The following is a 17,454-nucleotide window of genomic DNA, read 5'->3' as shown; positions in this document are numbered from 1 at the left end:
ACTGTGGTTGAAAAATATTAAAGGGCAGCTCCACTGATTTTCACATCAAAAGGTGAGACGGGGTGTGGTGAGAAAAGGCGTTTACCGCCAACAGGTGATGATGATGATGATGAAAGATAGCTCCTCCCTCGAACACGCCCACCTATTTAAATCCGGACACTTCACCCATCTCTCATTATTCGACCTGTACCTGCGCTGACGATCTGTTTCAACACTCATTGTTTTTCTTTATGGGTCTTGATTTTTCTAAGGTGGTTGTTTATGACCCTGGCTGTATGTTTGGTGTCGCCGTCCAGCAGCGGAATGAGATTGGGACTGATCGGATGCCTTCCTGGTGGTAAATGTGTGATAGATAAGAATGAAAACACCTGTTGAATGTAATGTAATGTGATGTAATGTTCTTTGCTCATTGATCTTTGGTATTTTAAAACTAAAGGGAACTAATTTTTGTCATCTAAAAAAAATGCAGGATGTTTAAAATTTCAAGGAATATTTAATTAAAAGGTAGAAAATTAATATTTCAACGATGCTGTGATTGGCTGGCGTCATAATACAGCTAGCGTCCATGCACGTGCTAGCTACAGACGTGTCGCCATTTCCGCTTGTGCACTTCCGGGACAAGCGGAAGACAACAGCAGAAATTCCCAGCTCATATGTGATAGTTGCAAATTAGAACAAACAGAAACAGACACTAAACTTGAGTCGTTTGACACCCAAAGACCCAAACTGTCGACATGGTGAGTAGCACACTGCTCTTGTTTCGCCGCTGAAGACGAATTTGTATCAAAACAAGCCGCAGTTGGAGCCGTTTAGCTGAGCGGCTACAACAACAACAACAACAACAACAACCCGATGACAGCAGCAGAAAGATGCTCTGTGATGACGAGACTGTAATCAGTCCTGCTCCCTCTTGGGGGGAAACAGCTGAACTCTGTACGTTTTTAATAACATGGGTTTGGTTTTTTCCCACAGTTTTCCTTCCAGGTTTTCGACCACCCGATGGCCCGGGGGTTTCAGAACCGCTTCTCCACCCAGTACCGCTGCTACTCGGTGTCCATGCTGGCAGGACCCAACGACCGCTCCGACGTGGAGAAAGGAGGCAAAAGTGAGCGTCAGATAAAGAAATGCTAATGTGGTTTTCATGCCTTCAATCAGTTTAAGGTTTACAAACAAATAACCATTCGTTTTCTTTTCAGTAATAATGCCACCGTCAGCTCTCGACCAGCTCAGTAAGTGCAAGTTTTTTTTATTTTAACAATATTTTTTATTGAAATTTCAAGTGCATATCAAACATTATGTCAAATGTACAAACATTTTCATTTTGTCATCACTCATTCACGCAGACAAAGACAGGAAAGGAATAAATGGACAATGACAACAGACATCAAACAAATGGAAAATAAACACTAGAATAAATAATACTAAGATGGAGCAAAAAAATAAATGAATAAATAAGTAAAATATAATAAAAGGCAGGATCTTTTCACAACCTGTTGTTCAGTCAGTGTTATCCGTTTCATTGGTCAAGAATGACATAAATGATTCCCAAATCCAAGCAAACTCCTCCTGTTTACCTTTGACAATGTATGTCAGTCTCTCCAGTCCAAGACAAGTCATCAACTCCTTCTTCCATATTGCCATTGATGGTGGTTCTACATTTTTCCAATATAGTGCAATCACTCTCCTTGCATGGAGAAGTCCAAACTCGATCATTTTTGATTGCTTCTTTGTTCTGATGGAATCCTTGGGGTATATTCCAAGTATACAGACTGTTGACGTCAAAGGAATGTTACACTTAACCATCCGTGATAAACATTTAACTACATTTTCCCAAAATACCAAAATCTTAGAGCATTCCCATAGGCAGTGAATCAGATCAGTAAGTGCAAGTTAAATCAATCATCTCTTCGTTTGAAAAGTCCTGTATGCATGCATGCGTGTTTCTTAAATTTCTCCACCTTTTCCTTACTCAGGCAGACTTAACATCACCTATCCAATGTTGTTCAAGCTGACCAACAAGAACTCAGACAGAATGACACACTGTGGTGTTCTGGAGTTTGTGGCAGATGAGGGAATCTGTTATCTGCCACACTGGGTGAGAAGAATTACATTTACATTTCCTCATTACGCAGACACTTTTATCCAAGGCAACTTACAAGTGAGGGACATCGGTAAAGCTTAAGCAGTAACAAGTTTGATGCTGGTGTCATAGAGATTGAAAATGTCTATCATCACCAGTGGACATTGATGGATAATTGTACTGTATTGATATTTTATGGAAATACCAGTAAAGGTCCCAGCTTAAAAATCTATGTAAGTATAAGGAAAATGTAGTTAACAAAAAAAAAAAACTAAAAAAATGTGCCGCAAAAGTAACATTAGAAAAGGATGAGGTGATCCTTAGGATGTTGACTGATGCAGAGATCAAAGATAGCATCTAACTACATGTCTCTTATTGTCTCTCTTTGCTGATTAAATGCTTTTAAATCCACTGGGTAAGGCAGCACTGATGTTCATTTTGTTTGCTACAGATGATGCAGAATCTCCTGCTGGAGGAAGGCGGTCTGGTCCAAGTGGAAAGTGTTAACCTTATGGTGGCCACTTACTCAAAGTTCCAGCCACAGAGTCCAGACTTCCTTGACATTACAAACCCGAAGGCAGTGTAAGAAATATAAATTCACAGCTTTTTTTTCTCCACATTTTGTTTTAAACTATAGCAATGAAGTTGTCAATTTATTTCAGACTGGAGAATGCATTGAGAAACTTTGCCTGCTTGACAACTGGCGATGTCATTGCTATCAACTACAATGAAAAGGTAAATCAGTTTATTAAAATTAGTGTTGTTGAAGTTATATGTAAGTTTTTGTTTTCATTTCTTTTTACTAAATACCACTGCTAAAGGAATCTGTGTGTTTGTTTCAGATATATGAGCTGCGAGTCATGGAGACCAAGCCAGATAAAGCAGTATCCATCATCGAGTGCGATATGAACGTAAGACCCTCGACTTTATCACAGACAACAGTAAATTATTTTATTCAGTTTAATTAATTGTGTTTAATACTGTGTTGTGACTCTGTCTCGCAGGTGGATTTTGACGCGCCTTTGGGTTACAAAGAGCCTGAACGACGACCTCACCACCAGGAAGAGCCAACAGTAAGGACCAAACCCTGAAGGCATCTGTGCAGTTTTTGCTTTGAAAAATTAAATAAAACTAATTTCTTCACAGGAGGAAGAAGGAGATCCCAGCAGTTATGCTGACATGGACACAGGATTCAGAGTCAGTACATGTTTCTGTGGGTTAGAGACAAATGACTGTCTTTATGACTTCTGCTAAGTGAAGCTAATGTAACTTCCAATTTGTTTCTAATTGTCAGGCTTTCACTGGGTCTGGCAATCGTTTGGATGGTAAAACGAAAGGGATTGAGCCCAGCCCAGCTCCTCTTGGCCCAAGTGACATTAAAAGGTGAAAAAACCACAATGTTTGTGAGGTCCTTGAAAAACAGCTGGAAATACTGAGTCTAACACTTCAGTGTTAGAGAAGACTGTGTCCGCACTCTTCTAATTTTGCATCTTTCTCCAGGCATTAAACTCTCTGCTGCTTGTTGCTCACTTGTGTCATCATATTATCTTATTTTGGTGTCACTTTTAGCAGACAAAGTTTGTTGTGCGGCCATTTAACCAATTGCAAAATGCAACAATATTCTCACCTCGGCTTGTTGTGTCTGACTGCTAGGCTTTGTTGAAATATTATCTTTTCAACATTGCACGTTACATTAATTCAGAAGATGGTCAGACTTTGTGAAGACCCTTTGCGGCACCTGCTTAATCTTTGATTTACTATATGACAATAACCATACTAGTTGTGTTTGGCCTTGAGTGTACGTTCCTAATCTTAAACTGTAATCCTTCATCACACAGAGGCATTCCCAACTATGACTTCAAAGTTGGCAGGATCACCTTCATCAGAAACTCCAGGCCTCAGCCCAGGAAAATTGTAGATGATGTAAGAAATGTGAATGTTATTGTCAAATGTTTAAATGTTGCACTTCCTCAGAATCTGTAGTCCTGTACAACCCCTTTCTCTTGCACTTGAACTTAATAGTTTTATTGTGATTTACATATTTATATTGAGTTCTCTCAATCACTTCCCTTTATTTATGGCTCATGTTGTAAGTTTCCAATCACAACTACTTTTAAATCTATTTTAATCCTTTCAGGATGATGCCTTGAACAGATTCATCGCCTTTTCCGGACAAGGACAGTCACTACGCAAGAAAGGCAGAAAGCCCTGAAGAACTCACAGTGGAGAGGCTGTTTTATGTGCACCATGTCTATTGTCACCTTCAACAGCAAAGTGTAAAAAAAAAAAAAAAAAAAAAAAAAAACTTGCCCTCAGATGCACTTGGGTTTTGCCTCTCTCTCTCTCTTTGAATTTGGAGTGTTGCTGTTGAGTTGGGATTATAGCGTGTGATTAAAATTGTAATATTTTGCTCAACAGAAGCTGAGCTGCATAAATTGATTTCAGTTTTACTTTGGTGTTCAAATGATCAGGGTGACTAAATGAGCCAGGCAGAATTACATTTGGGTTTTTTTGTTTTTTAGTTATGGGAATAATAAGTATGTTTACCTATTTTTTCCTACTTTATTTATAGAAAAATAAAGAATTATATTTGAATTTATTTAATTGTAGCTTATAATTATTTTTGTTGTGTCTAAGTATGTGCATGAACTACCAAATGAGGCTTGAATATAATAGGGTGTGTCAGTGTCTTGCATTTTTTTTGACTGGATTGCAGAATTGTGGTTTTGAGTTGTCCAGCTCAGTCAAAGTGTAATGACATGGAAAGAAATAACAAGTGATAAGTACCTTAAAACACAAATAGATGACAGAAAAATAGTTGTTAAAAGCCAAAAATAAATATCCCTATTTTTCCAAAACAGATTTTCTACAGGGGAACTTTAGATAAATTCACACTTGTGGTTCTAGTTATGGGATGTTTTGTTAGTGATGTTCATTTTTATGTTTGCTGTCCTAAAGTGCCTTATGGCCTTAGTTGAGTTTCAAAGTAAGTGTCACTGAACTGTGTGGTAGCGCTTTTGTTGTGAAAAGACATCGAACCGGAAATACTGTTCCTGCTCAAAGCTGCTTTGCTAACGCTAGCTATGGACCGGTCCGGAGAAGCATCGTGGAGGGTAATCTATCAGAAGCAGTATCTGTGTTGTGAATTATGGTCTTGGTAAAAAAAAAGTCCTGATTTCTTTTACCCTGCATTGTCCATGAAATTCCCGATGAAGTTTCTAAGAGTGCCAAATCTCAACTAGACAGTTAGCAAGGTGATTAGCTATTGTTGCTAAATAGTCACAGTAACCTTTGCTAGCTATCGACAAGCAATGTCAGACAAACCAGGAGGTTTCAGCAGAAACCCTCAATGATGTACCTGGTTTATGATCTGCTTAGAAACCCAGCTTTGCTTGTCAAATTTATAAACCATATGCAATAATAGACAAGTGTAACGCTAAACCAGCCATTGAGCAAACTGATATCCGCTCAAGGCATTTAAAGTAACTACACGCTTTTACTTTTGCATAAAAAGAAAAACAGTATTAATTAGCTATAATGTTTTAGAGGTCGTCTGTATAGTGGACGGCTCGTTGATAAATGAATATTTCTGTAAAAGCAAAGCGTTATATTATTCAATAAACAATCCTATGAATAATATACACAATATATTCTGTAAATTGTGATCATCTAAGACATTTTAAACCTTAGCTCACTGGTATGAAATGGTTTGATTTTGCGGAGTTCGCTGCAGGTCACTGCACTTAGTTCTAGGACTTTTTGTTTCAGAATGGCCTTGTTCCAATATCTGTTCACAATGCCGTTATACAATATTAGTTTTATCTAATAAGCTCTCTTCTTTTTATGGCCACCTGTTGGTCGATCAAGATTCAGTTTTAAATGAGGCTGTAATGGAGGAAAAACCATAGCCAGCAGCTGATGTTTAACACTCTTCAGGTTGATCTTTAACATTTCCTTTAACTGTGGTGAAGTGGAAGTAATGCAGCCATTCACCAGAAACGCAACATGACATTGTCAAAATATAATTTGCTCAAATTAGATTGTTGATGGTTCCTGCCTTTGTCTTTTCCTACAGCCACCCCGGGTATGTGATGACTATTGGAGTGAATTCAAACACTGCAAAAGCTTGTGGAATCGTTTCCACCATTACTACACTTACGGTACATCCCCAGCCTGTCAGCAGTGGAAAGAGGACTATCACAACTGCAGAGAGTGGGAGAAAGACAGAAGCACCGAGGCAAAGGTACTGCGCAAGTGCATGAGGTTGCATTCTCTAAAGACCTGAACCTTTGGTTTTTTTTGACAGACACTGACAATCAAATACCTCAAATATAGTAAATATGTTGTTAAAAATTATATTGGTGTAGTTTTTAGGTTAAACTAGTTTTGAAAGTACATCACTGTCTATTCTTTCTGCTGTATAAGTCTGTTTTTATTTCTAAACTGTTAAAAATGTTAATTTTCAAACTTAGTTTCAGTTTTGATTACTAACGCCAACATTTGAGCTTTTGGGGGGTAGCATTTTCTAATCTGCTACCACTCTGGAAGACCTGGGCATTAATTGTACCTTAGCTTGTTTTTCATGGCCTGTTCTGGCACTGGCAGGGCAATGATGCAAACTTTTCATACATACCCAGTGTCAAATAGGCATTACAAAGCAAACACTTTCTCATTTTTTTCCACATTTTAAATGATTGAATTAATATTTTGAAGATCAGCTTGGATACAGTACCATTTGTTTCCTTCACCTATTCTGCCCATCACTCTTTGCAATGCTTAAAGCTTTTCAAGACATTTTTTTTTAAAATGATATTTTTATATTGCAGGAAGCATTGCAGAGGAGTGAAAGGAACAGGGTGGCAGAGCAGAGAAAGTTCACCCCGGTGTGGAAACTGAGACAAGACCCTCCCAGAGACTGGCACCTGCCCCTGAACCAGGAGAAACCTCAGGACTCCTGAACGGTCACTATTATTAGCCTGCTGTCTCTGCTCCATGGTGGCCAAATGGCAAAGTGAAATGTATTTCACTTCATGGACATAAAATCATTTGGATCTACATGCTGGGGACTGGTCATCACTGTCATCATTGTCAGAGAGCTGCTCTATGAAAACAGATATTTACAGAAAATTCAAACAGCGGTGGCAGCATCTAGTGGTCAGTGATGAGGATGACAGCAAGAATGAACGAATACAGTGAATTACAGTACAATCTCTGCGTAAGGCAGTGTTGTTTTGTGACAGTAATAAATAATGACTGTCAAAGCTTGTGTAAACTGAAGCACAGAGGCTGAATGCACACATTCGCTGTAAACAAGTTTAACATTAATTGCATGTTTTTCTTTTTAAGGAAAGGGCAACATGAGGTCAAATTATGCAATGGATACATTTTCAAGATACAGTGTAATCCATCTAAGTAATGAAGGATGGGCTGTGCCATGTTTTGTTCTGGGTTTGCATCAACTAGAATAGCACTGTAAGAATTGTCAACTGTGGTTAAAGTGCTGTATTTGATACTGTACATTACTCGTGATGAATTCAATTTTTGATGCATTAACATGGCAAATCATGGCTGTACAATTTCAACACATACAGAGTGGTGTATTATAAGTTTTCTGCCTTACATGAATTGATTAGGGATTTTCCCTTGAATATCTCCAAATATTCAAAATAACGCTCAACAAATTGTAACAATAAAAAAAAATTAATTTTATTTTCAGTTTTCTTTTGTTATGTTTTAGACAGAGGTGTGAAATGGGAAAAAGAATAGATACATTATTGAATCATTTACAAACAAGGACAGACACTAAATAAACAATACACACAGACTGCACTGACAGGTGTTCCCCGTCCATCACTGTGTATAAACTTTAGTGATGTTATTGTATTTCCCATCAGGGGCTTCATATGTGGTCTTTGGCGGTGTGTAGGCAGGACCTTCATGACTAAAGGGAAACAGAAGGGGGTCTGGCTTCAGCGCTGCCTGGTACAGCTCCATAGACTCCAACTTCAGCTCTTCCAGCGCCTCCCTCTGTGCTTCCAGAGCGAGTTCAACAGCTTTCACTTCAGCCATGTGCTGCTTCTGCAAGAAGAAAGACAGATGAGCACAGCGAATATAGGCCACTGACTGTGCACGATGGAGAGCAGAGGTCAGAAGCAGCATTTTCTGTAAAAGCTTTAGTGATGGAGATGTGATAGCTAAGTGGTGACCTGTTTGTATAGACTCCACTCCTTCAGCAGCAGGGCTCGACCCTCACTTTCCTCAAATGACAGCCTTGGTGCAGAGCGCTGCCTTTGTAAGAGAATAATAAACACACATTTATAGCCCTTTAGAGCCAAGAAGGAAGGACCGAAGACACAGTGAGTCAAAGAAACACAAATGACACATAAAATCATGTCCACAACATAGTAAAATTTGTGGTTTCAATGTTAAATAATAATTAGCCAGTCTTCTGATGTTTAAATTCAGTTTGGGAGACTTAATGTAAACAGACTGTTTTAATATATTGTTTGGAACAGCCAATAGGGATTTTCTTGTGATCTTGTTCAACTGGGGTTGTCACACACACCCATCATTAAACCCATGTCCCAGAAGATGAAGATATTTTGGCTATCCTAAATCTGAGAACCCCCAAGAGTCTGATTTTTACACATCAGATTAAAACCCAATACATGAGTGTTTACAATAGATGTAAACTGAGGTTGCTGACAATGTAGCTGTGCATTGACAATGTAATCCAGTGTTGACAGTGCCTCCCTGTAGTTTTACCTTGTGCGATGGGAGTTTGCCATTGCTCCTAGACAACGCTACAGCTGAGGAGTGATACTTCTCTTTTCCCTCATCTTGTTTACAGATGTTTTTTCAATAATCAAGAAGTGCCTGGTGTTGTCATATATTTTTCTTACTTTCAGAAAATTCAGAGTATAGACAGCATACCAGCCATTGCAACGATGTTGTTCATTGATGCGTTTTTAATAGGTTTTAAAAGAGTTAATAGCTCTGGTAAGCTATATCAGCCAGGCCTGGGGCACAGGTGCAACACTTTGTTGGTTTTTGGTGTTTTCAGAGAATTTATTGTTTTATTCTTAAATGTACACTGTTACAACACCCAGCACTACAGACAGGTTAACAACACCTCAAACAAATCTGACAAATCTCAACATATTACAAATTTAACCAGTAAAACAACAAAACAGTTAAATTAGGTGTACCTTATTTCATCCATGCATTTGGCTGGGGTGATGAAGTCCTCTATTGGGATATATTCAGGTGGAACTTTCTCGAGCCTCTTCAACTTTTTTTTCAGCCGGTCTCTTACTAACTGCTCCCTTCTTGGGTCCACTTTCTTTTTCTTTTTGGGCTCCGCCCTTTTAAAGCACAATACACAGCTCTATGTAAGCATATTCAAACACATACATATACACACACACACACATATATATATATATATATATATATATATACACACTTTTAAAGCCCCTGGGGATCTGGGTCGTCAGGGCAATTGGCTTACAGTCGTATGCAAAGGTTTGCACAAATTATATGTTTTGTTGACTTTTGAAGTCAACAAAACATATAAATATATAACGTATAAAAATACAACCCTGCAGAAAACAGACATAATAGTTACTGAATATTACCTTAGTATGAAGACCATACTTTTACACAGGCCACAATTCCTGTTTTTTGAAGTTTTTTGGAGTTCATGACAGTACAGTCACAGTACATTAACATCTGAGGAAAGCTTACTTGCAATGTAAGTTTGCTGCGGGGTTGTGTTGTGTTTACTTCTTCTCAGTAATTTGCAATGACTGTCCTGGTTTTACCTCAGTGGAGCGGACGTCTTCAGTGTCATCACTGGGGCAAACCAAGGACTCGTAGCGACAGCATGGTGATGTTCTCCCGACAGGAAGCTGCAAAACAACACACAACATAGGACTTGTGTGTTTGTCCACCACAGAGCTGATTTCTCTACTCAGTAACCTTAGCTACATTAGCTCCAGCTAGCAAACACTTTGTGATTTCACATAAATCCAGAGACGCTTACCTTGCCGGGGCGGTGTGTCGGGACAAAACCCTGCAGAGACAGCGCGATAAAGCCACAGACATGTTTCCACTCTCTGCTGCTTCACTTTAAACTCACACGAAAGTGACCGAAACCCTCACATGTAACGACACATCAGTAGGCTTGTCCCACGGCTTGTCCCCTTGCTTGAGTGAGAAGTGGCGCAGAATGATGACGTGTTGATCAATCGCTCTCACAATTTTACAGGCGCACTTTCGAGCACTGAAAATTAAATACATGGTGTTAAATACAGGACAATTCAAAATACAATTAATAATGGAACAATTAATGATACAAAATATGCTAAACTAATAATTATTAATAATGTTTTAGTTTGAATTTATGTGCACCATTTTTGGCGAATCTCACCGGACGAGTGAAGAGTTAGTGGCAGCAGTATTTAGGGGAAAGGTCGCAGCTTTGACCAGTTTTTAGATTCACCCCGGATTGAGTCTGAGTGCCAAAACAAATCTATCGGTGGTAAGGTTTTTTTTTCTGACAGTGGTGGGTTGGTGAATCAGAATCATGGCACTCCTGAGAGGTAAGCACACACGTTTCATCTGAGCAAGAAGCCAAAAAAAAAAAAAAGCAAGAACTGTGCATGCAGGTGGACTTTGAAAGTAGTTACACGTTTCACATTTGATTGTCAGTGTATTATTATTAGAGACTTTAAATGAATGCCTTCACTGTAAAGGAGATTTTATTTAAATATTAGTAACAGGAGAGTGTTAAACCTGTGCTAAAGGTAACCTGAATATAGGCGAAAGGTGACAAGATGGATTTATGACTGTCTACACAAACGCACATTAGAAAAGGTGAAAGCCTGTTTCCTTTTCACGAAACAAAAACAATCAAACAAGCTAAAGCTCTGAAAACCCATTGTATGAATCGTCTCAGTAATATAGACTATATTCTAGTACAATTCAAGCTATTCCTCATATGCATATGTGCTTACCTTTGATAGCAGTTGGGCAGTAACACTCCCTAAAAGTTTAAATAATAACATAATATATTGTTCTATGTTATAATTCTATAGCAATTACATTATTGGATCATAAATATTGATGCATTTACTTGTCAGCAGCAGTTGTGGATGGTCAAATTGCAGCACATTTTAACTACTTGCTGTGGGGTACTTGAATCTATAATAAGTATCATATGTTTTAAATGTAAAAACAAATTCTGAAAAATAACTACTTATAACAGCAGATGACATTTAAAACAATTTGATGGATGAAATGGAAAAACTCCTCAAAACTCAAATACAGTTATTAGTGTAAATTAACCTAATGCCCCCCATTGATTATCCCTTCCCAGATCCTTTGCTTATCTTTTATTCTGCCCCTGTAGTTTTTGGCCCACTTTGTATTGTTTTTACTTTCCAAATACAGAGTGTAAAAAAAAAATAGGACATGTTGCACAACATTAAACACACTCCTCCAGCACAAGTCAGGTGTTACTATAAAGTTAGGCGAAACTTAAATAAAAGTCCAGTGACGTGTCAGTGCATGGATAGGTCAAGGCATCCTGCACCTCCTGACACGTATCAGAGGTTAGTGGACAGTTCGGTGTCAGATAAGAATCTAAAAGGCATATCAACAGGATGGAGATCATATCTATTAGCTCTGTAGCTCTAGTGACTTGTTTATAATGAAGCACTGTGAATCACAGAAGCAGTTTTCATTACTCAAAATGTTGAGGTTTTTTTTTTCTGATTCTTTGCAATTCTGGTTCAGATAAAGTTTACTCTAACCAGGGTAATAAGGATTATGCATAAATACTGCAGTACATTTGTCCATTCTGCTGACGATACTGTATATCTTTTCTGAGACCTAAGAGAAATGTGTTTAAATTGATTTTGTTCTCACGTTTTTGCTTTTTTTCACTCAAAGCAAGTTGCAAAATCCAGTATTTAAACATTTGATTGGCCTATTACACAGTATGTCCTTTCAAAGTGGACACCACACACCTTAACCAACAGGCTTAGCTTGCTGATAAAAACATTTGCCACACCTGTATATAATTGTGATAGATGGATTCTGATTTATTTTTGGACTCTAACAGACTCTAATAGTGATTTCAAATTTGTTTTAAAAGGGTTCAAAGAAAACTCCATAGTCCCTGAACATTAATAGTTTGTATATGTCCACGTGTGACAGAAAAATTCCTGGGAGAGAGGTTCATGCTCTACTGTGATGATTGACGATCTGGAAGTAGTTTCTCCTCTTGTCCTTCTTGTCCCATTTGCTGCATCTGATGTTAGTTTCTCTATTATACTGTATCATTTATCTTCTGCATTTCAGTGAACTGGCTGTGTCGACCATCTCTGCAGCATGTACCTCCCTAGTAAATCCTTAGATTGTCATCTGCCTGTGGTGGGAGGTGGTGTGAACTCCTTGTCACTGGAATAAACTGCTCCTTTTCTCTGCAGGTGTATTTATTGTAGCAGCCAAGCGCACTCCCTTTGGTACATATGGTGGAGTGTTGAGGGATCACAGTGCAACAGACTTGGCTGAGCATGCAGCCAAAGCTGCCCTCGCTGCAGGGGGCGTGGCCCCAGAGCTCATCAACAGTGTCATCATGGGGAATGTCATGCAGGTAACTAAAATCCAACATAGCAGCTGTCACATTCAGCTGTCACATTTAACAGATCACAAGTGCTATCACATGAAAACACCTGTGTTAACATGCTTATGTCTGTGGTGACTAGTGTCCTGTCTATATCTGCCCGACTGATTTCAGAGCTCAGCTGATGCACCCTACATTGCTCGTCATGTGGGTCTGAGGTGTGGTGTTCCTATTCCAGTGCCTGCTCTCACTGTGAACAGACTGTGTGGATCTGGTTTCCAGGCCGTCATCAGTGGTGCTCAAGTAAGCACGCCACCAAGAAGAATAAACATTCTGGCGACAATACAAATGTTCAAACTATAGTACCAGCACTCAGTGGCCACTGTTTGAGGTACCCCTGTACAGTCTAATGCAATCCAATACAACAGATCTGCCATAAGGTCGACTTCTATATTGCATGTGATGTTTAGTTTTTGTTTGATGATGGTGTTGTACCGTACCGCATTATATTCAGAGGCGTTCATAATAGTCTGCCCCCCTCATGTTTCAAATTGTTTTGTCCTTCATATTAACTATTTGAAGGACAAACAAATTGGAAACACATCTCAATATAATCTAGTCCACCACTTAACTAAACATAAAAAACATAATTGAATTTACATGTCTGACAATCTCACCAAGAACTCAACATTATGAGGTTGGTGAAGATAAATGTTATGGCAATTCTGTTGTTTTTAGATTTGATTGTACAAATAAACCTAATACAGGGGCCACATAGTGTCTACATGTAAGACTGGAGATATATCACCAAGAGAGAAGTCCATATAAGTGAAATATTTCGCTTGTGGCCCACAAACAAAAACCTGTTACCTTTGTGTTTGTAGGAGATTTGCCTAAAGGAGTCAGAGGTGGTCCTGTGTGGAGGCTCAGAGAGTATGAGCCAGGCTCCGTACGCTGTTCGCAACATACGATTTGGGACAAAGTTTGGATTTGATCTCAAGGTTGGCTTTTGATTGATTTTCCCCCTACTTTCTAATCCCCAAATACTTTACTGAAATGTACATGAGGCCATGTGATGGCCATAAAAACAGCTTGTTATCGAACTCCAGAAACTTTGACACAAGGTTAAAACCTCTCCTCTTTTGCCTGACAGCTAGAAGACACTTTGTGGGCGGGTCTGACTGACCTGCACATCAAAATCCCGATGGGCATCACGGCAGAAAATCTGGCAGAGAAATACCAGATCACACGAGAGGACTGTGACAACTATGCATACCAGACGCAACAAAGGTGGAAGGCCGGTAAGACTGGATTAGTTTTTTGATATTTTTTTCTTTGCGTGGTCTGCTCACCTTTCACATAGTGTCGCTGGAATATAAGGAGGACAGGTATTTTTGCAGAGTCTGCTCAAGAAAAGCTCATTCTTAGTTGATAAATCCAAACTTTTGTTTTATTTGCAGCTCATGAAGGTGGTCACTACACGGCAGAAATTGCTCCCATTGATGTGAAAGCTAAGAAAGGCAAGGTGTCCATGGCTCAGGATGAACACCCTCGACCTCAGACCACACAAGAACAGATGGCCAAACTGCCTCCTGTCTTCAAGAAGGGAGGGACCGTTACTGCTGCCAATGCTTCGGTTAGTTAAAGCCTAAGATGTTGTCCCCTCTTACAGCTCTGAGGTGATCAGTTAATCTTTATTCATTTGGGTGGAACAAATATTATTTTCCAAAATGTTCAATTGCTTTAACATGAAAAGCTCCCAACAACCATTTTAGTTGTTTTCAACTGTTCATAATGTTGAAAATTGGATGAGATAATTCTGATCACTCTTGTGCTTACAAAGCCTCATTTTTAAAAGCTTTAGACAAAGCCACATTTTCATGGTCAACCTACAGCGCAAGGCTGATTATCTTGGCTAATGACAAACTGACAGTTTTTTGCTGAAAGTTTCCACCCAGCAGTAAAACATTTACCTCCCTCATCGCTCTTGTTAGTTTTTGTTTAATTGAAAGGAGGAAGCACTATGCAGAACCTAAAAAATAGTTAATCAGTTTAAAAATGAAATTATTTTTATTCATTCATTCATTTTTTTCAATGAGATAAGATTCTGTATTGTCTTTTTAAGCACTTGAGTTATGACTAGTGGCAATGTCATTTAGAGATTTACAGTTTAAGTCAAAGACAGTGAAATATATTTCATTATACAGTAAATACCATGCAAACATTCATTCTTCTACCATCACCATCACTGAATCTAACTCTCTGCTTGATCTCCAGGGTGTATCTGACGGTGCTGCTGCACTGGTGATTGCAAGTGAAGATGCGCTCAAAGAGCACAAGCTCACTCCATTGGCCAGAATTGTGGCCTATCATGTGTCAGGCTGTGACCCGAGCATTATGGGAATTGGTGAGTGACACCACTGGTCACTGGTTGGAGATGCAATTTTTGAATTAAAAAAAGGAATAGATGACTAACGAACTGTTGTGGTATTCGACAGATCTCTTATAGTAAGAATGTCTGCTTTCCCTCCGATCATCTTAGGTCCCGTTCCAGCAATCACAGAAGCTCTTAAAAAAGCTGGTTTGACTCTCAACGACATGGATCTTGTGGAGGTTTGTTACCAGTGTTAAAACAAACATGTGATATCCCACCTCAGGTTATGTTACACATTTCATCAGTGATAGAAGAAGTACACAAATCTTTCACTCAAGTGAAAGACATAGAAATCTAAAAATACAAAGGTTTACTTGTATAAAGGTACAGGAGTATTAAAAAGTAAAAGTAAAACTACTTGTCAACCCGTGACTGATATATTATTTCATATGACATTGTTCAATTTACTATTGTAGCTGGCTGAGCTGGAGCTGGCTGTTGTGAAATAATTAATGAGAGAAATTGGGTCGTTTGATTTGTTTTGGCCTCAAGCATTATTTAGAAGAACTGATTACTCATTTATGCCATTCATGTCATTTGCTTTGCATAGGTGAATGAGGCTTTTGCCCCTCAGTATCTGGCTGTGGCTAAGGCTCTTGGGCTGGATCCAGAGAAAAGCAACGTTAACGGTGGCGCTATTGCCATAGGACATCCTCTCGGTGCTTCTGGAGCACGCATCACTGCTCACCTGGTCCATGAGCTCAGGTATCCTAGTCATTGGTAATTATGTGTGCAGTATAGCTGGTGGCACATTAAGTACCTTTGAGTAATGATCTTTGTTCCTGACAGGCGACGAGGAGGCAAGTACGCTGTTGGCTCAGCCTGCATTGGTGGTGGTCAGGGTATCGCCATCGTTCTCGAAAATTACTGACTGAAGAACCTGTCAGCATCAGATGAATTCCTGTCGAAGAAAGCCCCACACTCTGCACTCACATGAAATAAAAATAAGTTGACACATGCTAAAAGGAGATTTTTTTTTCTTTTACACATATAAAATTCTTAGCATGAGGTGCTGCTGCTCAGGTTTTTCCACAAAACTAGCACTTTTGCTGCTTACTCTTGCTATTTCTTTCAGTCTGTTTATACAAAATGAACAATAAATGTTTCAGTCCAGGTTTTTCTTGGAAGCCTTGTGAGGATAAAGAGCTAAATCATCTTCCTGATCATTGTACCAGAGTGCGGCAATAGTCTGTTTATGTATGTGCCTGAAATACAATGGTAGCTCCTCTGTCATATTAGCCCATGTAGCATATTGTTAACTCAAAGTACAGTTTTGTTAGGTTAGAGTGACGTTTAAAGGAACTCTGAAACCTGATGTTTGCCTTAAAATGCTCTCTGTCACGCCTCTATCAGGGATGAGTATTAAGGGAAAATAATTCTGACCTGTGATAGCTCCAGCAAAAACTGATTTTGTATTTCTATGTCAGAGAATCTCAATAAATTGAATTTTGAAGTTTGAAGTTTTCATCAACCCCCCCTGACAGCAACCTATGCTTTTTTTTATGCCTTGGTGTCTTCGTGTGGCCAAAGGCATTACATGTCCATATGTCTGCCTGTATGCCTGTCCCATTCTCCTGAACACTAAGGGAATTTCTTCAAATTTGGTAAAATCCTCACAAAATCATTATGATAAAAATACACTTAATACCTTTTCTTATATTATTTTCAAGTCTTATGTTAGTCTGGACAGACATGGATGTAATCTATCTAAAAATAGTCATTATTCAATTAACTGAATTTAATTTAATTGGATAAATGTAATATATTGATTTAATTTAATTAACTCATTTTCATGTGTTTTTGTTCATTATTTAACCAAAATAGAATAAATTTAAGTTAACTCAGTGTAATTTAATTCTAGTTTCTTGTTTGGTAGGGCATTAGGATTTAACAGACAACCTGCGCTAGTTTTTAATTTAGTCAAGTGGTAGTTCTTATTCTAGTAAACAGCTTTTTCTTTATTTTTTTTTTAGAAATAGACCTATATAATCAGACTTATTTTTAGTTTTATCTAAATATGCTTCAGAATATCACTCCCCAATCTAATTTTTATGCTTTGCTGTCACAGAGATAGTTTAAGAATTTTTTTAAAAGGTGTCTCTTTTTACACCAGTTCTGAAAAGTCGAAGGTTATGAACATTGTTTAATGTGTTTGGGTTGTGGATATGATATTTTACTTACAGACGAAGCTCTGTACAATCATTAATTGTTTGCATGACCAGATAAAAACAACAATATTTTAGAGGAATTAATTTGTTTGCTGAAACCCTTGAAAAGAAACAAAAAATATGTTCAAAATTTTTGAGAATG

General features: G+C 38.5%; 4 protein-coding genes across 5 annotated transcripts; 3 read left to right on the top strand and 1 right to left on the bottom strand.

Annotated features, from left to right (window-relative positions):
- Positions 1-196: 196 nt before the first annotated feature.
- Positions 197-4,679, top strand: ufd1l (ubiquitin recognition factor in ER associated degradation 1). Of its 2 annotated transcripts, none has more exons than XM_071483541.1 (12): positions 197-337; positions 973-1,105; positions 1,197-1,229; positions 1,974-2,095; positions 2,532-2,662; positions 2,743-2,815; positions 2,923-2,991; positions 3,085-3,153; positions 3,227-3,277; positions 3,375-3,463; positions 3,919-4,003; positions 4,218-4,515. In XM_071483541.1, the coding sequence occupies exons 2-12, from the start codon at positions 1,000-1,002 to the stop codon at positions 4,290-4,292; spliced, it is 903 nt and encodes a 300-aa protein (XP_071339642.1). In that variant the 5' UTR covers positions 197-337; positions 973-999; the 3' UTR covers positions 4,293-4,515. The 2 variants fall into 2 exon arrangements, with proteins under 2 accessions (XP_071339642.1, XP_071339641.1); XM_071483540.1 differs by lacking the exon at positions 197-337 and adding an exon at positions 597-737 and having other exon boundaries at positions 4,218-4,679.
- Positions 4,680-5,087: 408 nt separating this feature from the next.
- Positions 5,088-7,780, top strand: cunh22orf39 (chromosome unknown C22orf39 homolog). The gene is made up of 3 exons (XM_071483544.1): positions 5,088-5,193; positions 6,156-6,323; positions 6,907-7,780. Exons 1-3 carry the CDS (start codon positions 5,164-5,166, stop codon positions 7,036-7,038), a joined length of 330 nt encoding a protein of 109 aa, XP_071339645.1. The 5' UTR covers positions 5,088-5,163; the 3' UTR covers positions 7,039-7,780.
- Positions 7,762-10,310, bottom strand: mrpl40 (mitochondrial ribosomal protein L40). The gene is made up of 5 exons (XM_071483543.1): positions 10,125-10,310; positions 9,904-9,990; positions 9,289-9,444; positions 8,287-8,368; positions 7,762-8,158 (listed from the first exon to the last, which is right to left on the bottom strand). Exons 1-5 carry the CDS (start codon positions 10,184-10,186, stop codon positions 7,931-7,933), a joined length of 615 nt encoding a protein of 204 aa, XP_071339644.1. The 5' UTR covers positions 10,187-10,310; the 3' UTR covers positions 7,762-7,930.
- A 217-nt stretch (positions 10,311-10,527) lies between these two features.
- acaa2 (acetyl-CoA acyltransferase 2) lies at positions 10,528-16,616 on the top strand. Its single transcript, XM_071483530.1, has 10 exons — positions 10,528-10,683; positions 12,574-12,740; positions 12,885-13,013; positions 13,595-13,711; positions 13,864-14,011; positions 14,171-14,346; positions 14,988-15,117; positions 15,253-15,323; positions 15,695-15,849; positions 15,934-16,616. Exons 1-10 carry the CDS (start codon positions 10,668-10,670, stop codon positions 16,013-16,015), a joined length of 1,191 nt encoding a protein of 396 aa, XP_071339631.1. The 5' UTR covers positions 10,528-10,667; the 3' UTR covers positions 16,016-16,616.
- The last annotated feature ends 838 nt before the right edge of the window (positions 16,617-17,454 follow it).

Source organism: Trachinotus anak, unplaced genomic scaffold (genome assembly GCF_046630095.1).
Source record: "Trachinotus anak isolate AG129_WGS33_773 ecotype Australia unplaced genomic scaffold, CSIRO_AGI_Tana_v1 ptg000008l, whole genome shotgun sequence".
NCBI lineage: Eukaryota > Metazoa > Chordata > Actinopteri > Carangiformes > Carangidae > Trachinotus > Trachinotus anak.
The sequence above is the reverse complement of the archived record's forward strand: the minus strand, read 5'-3'. Positions and strand labels throughout refer to the sequence as shown.